Raw genomic sequence first — 12075 nt, 5'->3', positions numbered from 1 at the left:
TGGAGCTGCAGGCCCTTGGAAAACAGCAAATGCAGGAACAGGCTTTTCCAGAACTCCCTTACCTGCCCAAAGACAGACCCTCCAAAAGGAACGCACTTGTCTCAAATCCCTCCCTGGAGTACGGTCAGCCACGGAGCACCCACTCATCACTGGCGAGGGGACTGGGGGCATGCGCCACACCCAGACAGACCCCCTCACTAACCGTGGCCCCTCCATCTCATCTCCTAAGGCTGGTTCATCCTTCCTAGAAAGCCTTTACTATCCCTGAGATCAACACTTTCCCCACTGAAATGGTACTGAGCCTGAATCCTAAGCTGCCTCAGGGAGTTACCCATTTCCCCCTGGGCATCTCCCACATACCCATGAGGTGTGTGTGGCAATTTAGTTCAGGATCAACAGTTCAAACAAAAACGAAAAGCACATGCTCTTTGCTCCTGACGTTGGTGACCTCCGGTTTCAGTGAGTCCTCCCCAAGGTCACAGCCCCTTGCTGCCCAGCATTCTCCTTTCCCAGGCATGGCCTTTCAGTTTACTTCTCCCTCAAGTTACATGTGTAGCAAGTGTATATATACGAGGTCTGTCCGGAAAAAGCCCAGCCATTGTTAGTATAACGAGGACAGTTTGCGCAGCATTGATGTAACCTGGCAGCCAAGGAGAGTGGACTGGGCTGTGCATGTGTGAACGATGACGACTTCACTGTACTAGTCAGTGGGGGCGGTAGATGCCGTTGAGTGAGCATGTGTCCTGTGTGGCCATCACATTCAAAAGGACTAGCAAGTAGAGCAATGAATCTAGATGGAATTTTGCATTAAGCTTGAACATTCCTCTGTGGAAACTATTTGGATGATTCAGAAGGCCGTAGCTATGGGCACCTGGTGATTGGCAGCTTCATCACAACAATGTGCCTGCTCATGCATCACGTCTCATGCAGAGTTTTTTTGTGAAACATCAAATCCCCCAGGTGATTCGGCCCCCCCAAAACCCAGATTTGGTGGCCTGAGACTTCTGGCTTTTTCCAAAACTAAAATCACCTTTCAAAGGGAAGAGATTTCGGACTATCAATGAGATTCAGGAAAATACGATGGGGCAGCTGATGGCGATTGGAAGAACTGTGTGAGGTCCCAAGGTGCCTACTTTGGAGGGACTGAGGCGTCATTGTCCTATGTACAATGTTTCCTGTATCTTGCATCTTCTCCAATAAATGTCTCTATTTTTCATATTAAATGGCTGGATAACTTCTGGACAGACCTCATAGTTTTATGAATAACAAGTATATACATAGTTATATGTATTAGCTAAGACATTTTAAACATTTGGTTATTATCTGTGTATAATTTAGTATACAATTTTTATTTGACTTTAGTTTTATCTTAGGTTACAACAGTTATCAATTTTCAGGTCTCTGTGTTCACCTCAATCTTTCACAATTTTCTTTACTACTTTCCTAGATTAATTTTTGGAAAAATGACCATTGAGATTTATTTTCATCTGAATTACATTAAGCCAATAGTCAATTTGAAAGAATCAACATGTGAGCTTTCCATTGAGGCTCATATCATAAATCTAGTTTTCATTTATTAAATTCTTCCTTTATATTTCTTGATAAAATCTGTAACATTAAAAAAAGTATCACACAAAATTCTCACTAATGTTATTCTTCATATATTTTAACCACTTTTTTCAAATAGAACCTATTTCAAAGTTGTTTTTAACTAGTTAAAGGTAGAGTTGTTAATGCTATTAACTAATAAATTATTTTATTAATAAATAAAATGACATTAATATATGTATTTGACCCTCGACTAAGATTTTACAATTAATTGAAATTAATTGGGGAATGCAGGCATTTTAAAGGCTGAGGAAATTAAGGGTTGGTTCTACTTGTCCCTTTAGTATGATTTGTTGACTTACCCAGTTTACCAAACTGCATAATTTTTGTCTGAATAATGGAGCACAAAAGGAAATTAATATTTGCCATGATATAAAGCCCCCAGAACTGTTGGTGAAGCAGCGGATTCATTGGGTGTTATTAAAATGCGTACCAGAAGAGGGCAGCACCACCCAGGCCGCCGATCGTCACGTCCGTCAGACCGTCCCCGTTCAGGTCCATTTCTCCGTGAATGGACTGGCCGAAGAATTTCAGTGTCTCGCCGTCTCCACCGGATGGAATACGCTGTGAAAACCCCAGCCGAGAGTTTCTATGTCAGAAGAGTGTCTTTGAAACAGTTTTAAATAAGTCTGAGAACTTGGATTGGTTAACAAAGTATTAGAATGAAAGAACTTTTGGAAAGCAGCCCAAGAGGCCCCTCATCTGGAGACAGGAGAAATGACCCAGATGTTCCCAAAGGATGTTCTTTTTATAGTACAGACAAACCACGGCAGAGTTCCTGACACCAGAGAGAGGGAAAAACCACACCACGTCATCTTGTCTGCTCCTCCAGGAAAACACTGTAATTGGCCCTGCTCTCCAGTTCTCGGGGAGCCCCAGGGCGCAGAGAACCCCAGAGGCGCTGGGACCCTGGCCACCACACCACGCAAGCAGTGCGCAGCGGCAAACGTGCTTAGCCAGCTTGTGTGCTGAACTTGGGTCTGGCTGTCAGTAACGCATCCCACCAAATGCATCTTTCAACATGCGATCATCCTCACTGTCTGCCAAAGCCTGTCCGGCACGGCAAGCGCACCAGACTCCCTTCCACTCACACGCGTCCTCAGAGTGGGAGCGCGCAGGCGCGTTCGGAGTTCTCCAAGGCCGATTTGTGCACACATCCCCATGCGCGATGGCTGAGGTCTGTACCCGGGCCTTAGCTCTGGTTCAGGCTGGTAATATTTTACCAGAGCCCCATGGTGAGGAGACAGGACGGACTGACACTCCCTAAACTCGGGGTCTTCTCACCCTCCTATTTTCCACTTACAAACCATAAATTAAGAGGCCAAATAAGCAAACCGAATGGGAACATTATTTGTGCTTAAATGTTTGTGGCTCATTGGGAAGTATTTATTTTTCCCCCCACAAACAAATCAGGAGACATCTGCATCCTTGGTTCTAGAACAGTTGATCCAGTGTGATTCTGGGTCCCCCCCCACACCACCACCACCATATACACACAAGCAGCACCTCTGGTTGCCATGGAAACGAGGGAGCCTATCCTTGGGAAGACATTCTGCCAATAATTAAAGAAGCTCAACTCTGATATTCTTTTTTGTTGTTGTTTAAATCTGTGTCTTGATTTATCACCATTTTTCCAAATAAATTGCTCATGACAACTCCATTACATTTATTCATAATTAAAATCCTTCCTGTTTTACTGCAAAGGCCCCTCCATTAAATGTGCAGGATTAATAACGAAGGATACGGTGGTAGGACTCAAGAAGGAAACTCGGCCTGCAGAGCCTGGCTCCCTCAGGCCCCAGGATTCCAGGACAGTAAATAATATTACGCCCTTTAACAGAAATAAACCATTTACTAAATGGAGAGCAGAGTTGGCTTGTTACTGGGATAGGCCCTTCATTTTGTTCTTTCGCTACTAATGTCATCGTGACTTCATGAACGGTCAGCACAACCAGCTTCCCAACACGTGAGTGAAACTGGAGAATTCTGTGGATTACTGCACCAAACAGAACGATCAAGTACAAAAAGAAATAATTAATATTCTGACTTTCTTTTCCTGGTATATAAACTAGAAAGTAGCAAATCCCATTTTATTTCAAAGTATTGTCCAATGCCTAACTGTGGTTACTTAACGACAATTCCATAATTTGTATAGTGCATTAAACACTTCTGTAAGTCTATGTTTTTTTCATATAGGAAAAATCTCATTTGTGGATTAGAGCCATTAACTAACAGTAAGTTTAAAATAGAAGCAACAGAAATCCCCTGCAAGCTAAGTCTAATTACTCATATGTTTTTCTTCCAAGAGGGATTACTTGTGAGAAAATGATAAACTTTTGGAAACCCAAATTCATTTGCTGAAAATATACCAATTTAATTCATAAATATAAATGTAACAAAGTTTTATTATAACAACACAGATACTGAATATAAAACCAATAATTAATCTCCCTTCCTGGCAAAATCATATGATTATTGTCCTCTCGTTCGGAAAGTGGTCCCCTGTGCTTTGAATCAGGCACAGGGCAGGTGTCAGCAGTGTTAAAAAGTGCTCTTCGGTTTTGTGTGTTTTTGTTTGTTTTTTTACCATTTCAAACGATTGGATTATGGATACATGGTACATAACAGAAAAAAAACTAGATAAAAAGATGAAATACAAAGTAATTCTTCTCTAAAGATGGAAGAGAATGAGAAACCTAGCTTCCCACTGGAGTCAGAAGAAACTGACTCCATGCGAACTCCCAGGAAGCAAGCGGGGAGGCCCGGCTCGGACCATCCCACTGGGCCCCTACTCGGGCGGTTCTGCGGCGGGGTGGGCAGGCCTGTCACCTGCGCTCACAGGGCCTCACCTGCACGTGCTGCCTCCGCAGCGTCCGGCCACTGCCGTGGTAGATGTACACCGCGCCCGCGTGGTCGCCTTCCAGCGGCGCCCCGATCACCACATCATTCAGTCCGTCCAGGTTGAGGTCATTCACGGCCGCGATCGCCGTTCCGAACCGGGCCCCGCATGGCTCGTTTTTGTTCTTTTTCGTGCACGAATTGTGCTTCAGGGCCGAACAGCACGCCTGTTTAATGGGTTCCAGGCTCATTTGATATTCAAACCTTGTCTGGCAGAAAGATAAACAGGAGGCTTACGGATCTTCGCGACTACAGCGGAGTGGGATTTTTAAATGCATACTAAGTTAGCGCTGGTAAAACCGTTCGTACATCAACAGCCACGTTTGTAAAATTTCTGAAACACTGGGCTCAGCTGAGAGAGATTTGAAAGAAGAGATTGTAGATGTGTAGGAAAGAAGCCAGATGGAGGATTTCAGTGGATTCTCTTTCTAATGCAATTGAGTGAGTGTGTAACTCACAGCATCTTTTTAAAGTGAAAGAACTGAATTTTGAAATCCTCGATTCACGTCAATATCCTTTCTTAGTGCAATAGTGTGCTTCTTTGAAACGTCTCTATCTGTTCAAAAGCAAACTCTCCAAACCTCTCTGGAGTGAAAAAAGCCAAAAGCTCAATCAAGGCCAGGAAGTACGAGCAACCGTGGGCAGGAACATGCTTTCCTGGGAAAAGGGGAAAAAGGGTACAGAGCACAAAAAAGTTGCTGGGACCCTTCACCAAAACAAAACCAAAACCAAAAACGATCAGAGAAACCTCTTCCAATGAAGAAACAGAGAATGAGTTCACCTCATAAAGGACGTCTAAAGTCAGGAGAGGAAACAGAATCTCACTGTGGCCAGGGAAGTGTCCAAAGACCACGGTGTCTGTGGTCGTTGCCTTAAATTTCCCTGCCTCCTCAGCCTGCCCACTCCCCCAGGTCCCCTGGCCCGAGCGGTCACTGTCACGCTACCCACACCTCCAGGCTGGAGCCCGAGAATGCTGCCTGTGACTGTACTTCACAGTTCAGTGAGATTCATACTGATCTTTATCCTATAGATTGTTTAAAAAGCGTAGTTCCCATTTTCGAAGCAGAAAATATCCAAGGGCTTGAACTATGTTATTAGAATTCCTGGAGTCTTCTTTGCTTCTTGTTCCAAAGTGAGTGAAACATTAGAAACTACGCTCTTGGTCTGAAATTAAAAGCAGGGCAGAGACTCCCCAGCTGGCCCCGCACTCGCGGCCCCATACCTGGTTCACAGAGTACACGTACACTTTGCCTTGCTCCTCCTTCTCCGCGCCCATGAACATGGGAGCCCCGACCAGAAGGACGTCGGTGTTAGAGTCTTTGTCAACGTCGACTGTCGTTAGGACGCTGCCGAAGTAGGAGCCGATCTGGGACCCAAACAGACCCAGACAGTCTGATGAACACCAGGGATTCTCAAGGAAGCGGAAACCCTGCATTTCCTTTCCTCACACCCACCAGGAGAGCACGTGAGACTCAGGTGGCAGAGGCCTCGAGAGACCGACAGAGACAGACGCCACCTGGAGCTCTTTGTTGGCTCTTGCAGGAGGCTGATGACTTGTCCAGAGGGGAGGGGCAGCTGTTAGAGACGCCACAGCTTAAGAGAAATGGTTCCCTTTAGAATCACCTGCCCCCCCCCCCCACTTTCTTCTCCACAAATCAGAAAAGGTCGGTAACACCGCAGTGAGTTTTTAAAGGGAAATGAAATGATACAAGCAGCAGGAGGCATTCGGAAGCGCTTCAGTGTGTGTTTAAACGCAGCGGTGTGAACACAGGCACCGGCACACGTCACGGGGAGCCGACTGGTACCGGGACCCGGGGCGGCACGCCTCACCTAGAGTCTACGGAGAAGGTTCGGAGTTCACAAGCTACAGGTAATTTCCAGTTACCTCCAGGAGAAAAGGCTCATTCTCCTGCCTGTCATTCAACACCTCACACCATCAGGGCCACATTCTTCTTAACTGGCTTTTTCACCGCCCTTTCTTCCTATTTACCTTCTGACTTTCCCTCTAGACTCACCGGATTTCATCTCTTATTAAGACCTTCTGTACCCATCTGAGCTGAAAACAATCTTTCCGCCTTCCGACTGTGCAGTCTGAGTGCCCGCCGACCTTACTTCCTGATGTTCCCTTCTCTTTCCTATACGTGGGTTTGCACACCTGTATGTGGGTCTGTGCTCTATACATCTTCGCTCCACCCCTGTCCAACTGAAGTAGGCCTGAGACCAAAGAACCAGGAACCTGACCCCGGCCCCGTTCTCAGCTGAGGTGGAGTAGGGGGGGCACTCATTGTCTTTTCAGTTGGGGCAACAGGCACTTAAGTTAAATGAACGCAGAGTCAGAATGGACTCATTTACAACAATAACGGCCCCGCCTACCTGCTCGCCTCGGAGGGTCTGGAGAATCTGGATGTCCCCGCCTTCCATCCGGTAGACGACGACCTGGCCGGTGTGATTGTACCGGGGCTGGCCCGCGATGTACAGCACGTCTCCGGGGACGGTGGCGGAGGTGACCGTGTACCCTGACACAGGAGAGATGCCCGGTGGGCGCACGACCCCTTACAGTCTGCACCCACTAACGCGAGAGCCGCTTCAGACGGTTGGGAGAATCACTTTTGTGTTTTTACATGGACTTCCGTTTTTTAAAAAATAAATGTGTGCGTTTCAAACACGGATAAGTTTGTTTTGGTAGAGGCTTTCAGTGTGCTCTCTGATTAGCTACTGCAGTGTTTTGTCCTTAAAAGGTATTTCCCCCCCAACCTCAGTTTTCCTTTGTTCAAAGGCACAAATACTATAACAAAGAGGACAGGAAGAGAGAATAAACTCACCAAAAACCTCTCACAATTGCAATTTACCACTTCGTAATAAACGAATCCTGTCTCATCCGAACACATGTGTCTCTGTGCTACAGACATTAGGAACTTTATATAGGTGGAAACTTAGCAAATGTTAAGACTTCTCTGTTGTGGCCTAGGTTTTAAATTGTAATTTTAAATACTTCAAGCTGATTTCTCTGAGTAAAAGCATAAAGGCTTGCGTTTATACCACAGGATTATTCCCTGCTGGAATGGTAAAATTTAGGTGTTTTTATTTTTTTTGGTATTATACTTAAACCTGGAAAGACATCTTTCAATATTTAACTTTTTTCTTTCTTTTGTATTTTTTGATGGTAAATTTTAAGGACTAGGTTACTGTATCAAAATTTTAGTCGTTCTTGGGCAAACTGTTTCCAGAACATTTGTACTATATCCATGAACAACTACTAAAGGAGGGAAGAGTTTTCTTCAAACTCCTCCAAACACCATGAAATATCACTAGTATTTATTTGTAGATGTTCTCAAAAATGCTAAACGTAATCTAATAAACGTAACTTGCTGTGATGTTAATTTGCATTTGTTTGATTTTAAGTGAGGCTGGCCTGGCCAGGTAGCTCAGCTGTTAGAGTGTCGTCCCGATACGCCAGGGTCCTGGGTTCGATGTCAGCACACACACGAGAATCAGCCAGTGAGTGCGTCAGTAAGTGGAACAACGAATAGATGTTTCTCTCTCTCTCAAAAATCAATAAATTGACAAAATTTTTAACAGCTTGAACAGCTCTTCGTGTTTAATCGTTCCTCCTTTGAATTGGGCTTTCATGCCCTTTAGAATTTTAAATTGAATCTTAGAAACAAATTATTATTAATTTCTGGGAGAAGAATTTGATTTGTTCCTCGTGTCTCTAGAGAACTCAGCTAAATCAGCCCATAAAAATCACCGCCGCCAGACATCAACTGTACAGAGGAAGACGCGTTTTAATAGCCTGCAGTACGCTGTCCATCGTGGGAGCAGAAGGCAGGCTGGTTTTGAAAGTGTCACAGAATAGTATTTCTCCCTGAGAAAAAGATTACATTGATAACGTATCTACCAAGTATCTCACCATATGGTAATAGTCCTCATTTCCTCATCTCCTTTGAGCTTCTGAAACTTACCGCACATAACAGACTGTTCTTTTTCAAACTGTGGTGTGCTGTATTTTCATGTCACTAACTGGGATACTGCTTCAAGGTAAAACTGTAGGTCACGTTTATACAGAAATAAAACGGAGAAGAAGAAGGAGGGAACCCCACTGGTGTGCGTGGGCCTGCTCTGCTGAGAAATATGGAGCGGAAGTGAAGGGAGGGGGTTAGGACACACTGTTTTGGTTTGTTTGTTTGTTTGTTTGTTTCAATTTTCAGAATGAGAAAGCCAGTAAAAGAACGTTGAAAAGTAAGTGGAGAACTCTGTTTGCGCTTGGGGCTGCGTGCTCGTTCAGGGCGTCGAGTCTGATGGTTGGCACTTGGTAACTAGGGCCGATTCCTAGCAGGGACCTTCGCGAGGACAGTCCCCGGTGGTCAGCGAGTTACTGGCTGAAGCTGGGCCCCGTCTAGTGACAACGCGGAGGGAGGGGGGGCGGGAAGGGGGCCAGGGACGGGCCAGTGTAGTGAAAGGAAAGTAATTACAACATGTGCGCTTACTATGCTCTCGGAAAAAGGAAAGCACAAAACGGACGGTCAACGAGCGCCGCAGCCTGTGCGCGCCTGTATGAAGAGCAGGCCCGGCCCGCGGGCCTAATCCACTGCTGGGGAAGCAGGCCGCAGCCTGGGGCGCAGCGGCGACAGGTGGATCTGCTCCGGGCCCCATTTGCCTCCCACCCCTCCTTCTCCCTGACCCTGTCTCCCAGGATTAGAAATCAGCGAACTGGTGGAGGAGGCTGGGAACTGGCTCGTGACTGATTCTCACCATTGAAACCACTTGCTAAGCGCGTATGGGGACGAGGCAGTTAGTCGCTGGTACCACAAGCTGGGCCCTGGCTGTCCGCTGAGCAAAGGCCCGCAGCTCCTGCGTCTTTCTGATGTTCCTCGGGCCCGATCTGTTAGTGGAATGTTTGCCTCTTCCGCTCCCTCCATCATCTTTTCCCCAGTCGACCAACAACCTGTGGCCCCATAAATTCCAGCCGCTGGCTCAAACTCTTCTCAACTGTAACCCACTCGAGGACACATTTTCAAAGCCTCATTTCACATTTAGAATGACATTTTTGGAGAAAAAAGCTATTTTTCTCCCCGCCCCCCTTCCCGGGTGCTTCTCTCTTTTAAAGGAAATCTTACATATGTGTGTATTAAACTTCATGTTGGCAAAATGTTTTGGGTGCTAACCTGTGACTAAGCTGATGAAATGATTTCTGAAACAGAAAGCATATCACATTAGCACGGGGTCGGCAACATGCTCTCAAACTTTCTTTTTGAGCAGAAAGGAATCATGTATCAAAACACTCTGGCCAGGAATGAAGGATCTCTTAGTTTTCCCTTGCTTGCTGAGGCATCTTTAAGTTGTGAATTCTCTAAGTCTGCTCTACGCAACCACTAACCCGAGCTTTTTATGAATAGTAGAGGACTCTTTAGGAATATTTGTTTTTCAAGAACTCGGTCACATAACAACAGTGCAGTGTCCCAAAAACACTGTAGTGTTACGAATTAAAATGGGCGACCTTCCTGTGTCGGTGCCACACACACACCCGTGTGGACTTCTTCACAGTCTGGAAGTTCGTACACACTCGCACCGGTTCGTAGTGGTATTAAGGCAGCTACTGTTTGTATAACGTATAATAATACACAGGCACAGTTTTCTGTTGCTGCTGAGCCAAATGACCACAGACTGGGCGGCTTAACGCCTCTCGAATTAATTATCTTATGCAGTTAAAAGTCTGCCTGGGCCGACGTCACGGTTTGGGTGGGGAGAACGCATTTCTTTGCTCTTCGTGGCTCCCGGAGACCACCCATGTGGTCTGTTTATCTCAGAGCCAACGCCTGTCTCTGGCCATTTTTCTCATCCTGGCTCCCTATGACCACGCCCCGAAGAGACTCTCTGAGATGAAGAACCCGTGGGATTGGACTGGGCCTGGCCAGGTATCTGGGGCAAGGTCTTCGTCTCCAAGTCCTTAACGTAATCACATCTGCAAGGTCCCTTTGGCCATAAAAAGGCAAATCCCGGTTCCGGGGATTAGGACATGAGCCTTTGGGGGTCGTCAGGCTGCCGACCACGATACTCGTAAGAGGAACGTTTACTATGTAACATTTCATGATAGTGAAATAATAGACCACACCTACTGAGTGTTCAGGAACTGTCGGTACGAAACTAACCAACTTATAGGTATTGGTTAACATTCCTAACATCCCAAAGTACATATACATACATATATATAATTATTGTACATATACAGTAATCATTTCCATATTAGAAATGAGCAAATTGAAGTTTTGAGGAATAAAGTAGTTTTCCTAAAGTCATAGCAGAGTCAGAAACCAACCCAAGTCCCTGCGACCTCCGAGTGTCTCTGATTGCACCCCGGGTCGTCACCCCCGCTAGTCTTCGCTGTCACATGAGCGGCAGCTTTACAATCTTCACTTTTATGGGCGAATAATGTTCTGCTGGGTGGATTTACCATTCACCTAACTAGACGCTTAGGATTCACTGCTTCCCCATTATCATACATAACAATACAAGGAGGATCGTTGCTCACCTGCTATTCTTAAATGACTGGGTATCGTCACAGGTTAGAGCCTCAGAGGTGTGAACATGTGGTGTGAACATAGGTTAGAGCCTCAGTGGTGTGGTGTGATGTGGTGTGAACATGCTTATGGAGCTATGCTAATTTATGTGCTGCCTTTGTACATGAGGACAAATGCCCCATGATTCTTCCAGCCAGGACGGGAAGGAGCCTCAGGTTTAACTGGCTCTTGATGGGCAAGAATCTCCCATAAAACGGTCCCACGTGAAGAACCTTCGGAAGCCGTCTAGTCTCACCTCCTGTTGACTTGTTGGTATTCTACCGTGCGGTGCGTGTTACACTGACGCTGATTGTTTGGTTCGCTGTCTGGCACCGCTCACCCGAAAACGTAGCTTCTTCAGCGAAGGGACCGATGCATCTTGTGTAGCTGGTTGCCCTCTGTTATAACTCAGTGTTCGGCACCCTGCAGGCCCTTGTGGTTTATTACTGCCTTTGATCGTCCCAGAGTCAGGCATTTTGTACAGAGAAATGAACCCGGGAATGAGAACCCAGAGACCGACGTCCTGGCTTCAGGTTGCCGTAGGTCGTCGCAACATAATCTCTCTGTTCTTCATTTTCTTACTTTGGAAAATCACAGGTTTGTTTTATGCCCTTTAAGATCTCCTTTAATGCTACAACTTGCTTATGAATCTGAAGCCCAGCTACTCCGTCGCACATCGCAATCCTCCCAATAGTTAAAGGGCACACAGGTGTGCACTTGGTTCTCTAACAACCATTTCCTTCAAGTTTTGGGGGAGAGGGGTGGGTAGAAGGCATTTGTTTCCAGATCTGTATCCTTTAGATAATCTTCCAAAGACATAGTTTGGCATTTTCTTTTGTAATGTGTGATGCTTAGAAAACATATGGGTATTGTAGCTGCTCTCTGACCAGGCCAGAAGCTAAGAGGACTTCGATGAGAAATAGACTAGGCTTTCATGAATGCATTTCAACATGTCTTAATGGGTTTGAGCACTCACATTATAGCTCCCGCTTCCCGTTATATGTTTTTATTT

General features: G+C 45.8%; 1 protein-coding gene across 1 annotated transcript in view; it reads right to left on the bottom strand.

Moving 5' to 3' along the window:
• The window catches only part of ITGA1 (integrin subunit alpha 1), a 141999-nt gene that overhangs the window by 34713 nt on the left and 95211 nt on the right, over window positions 1–12075 (bottom strand). The window contains exons 12-15 of the mRNA XM_045204810.3: window positions 6880–7022; window positions 5729–5872; window positions 4458–4715; window positions 2042–2172 (exon numbers count right to left, since the gene is read on the bottom strand). Of these exons, the coding sequence (XP_045060745.2) occupies window positions 2042–2172; window positions 4458–4715; window positions 5729–5872; window positions 6880–7022 (676 nt within the window). The remainder of the gene's footprint in view (window positions 1–2041; window positions 2173–4457; window positions 4716–5728; window positions 5873–6879; window positions 7023–12075) is intronic.

This window comes from Desmodus rotundus, chromosome 1, assembly GCF_022682495.2.
Source record: "Desmodus rotundus isolate HL8 chromosome 1, HLdesRot8A.1, whole genome shotgun sequence".
NCBI classification, from domain to species: domain Eukaryota; kingdom Metazoa; phylum Chordata; class Mammalia; order Chiroptera; family Phyllostomidae; genus Desmodus; species Desmodus rotundus.
Note: the sequence above shows the minus strand (reverse complement) of the source record. Positions and strands in the feature narration are given on the sequence as shown.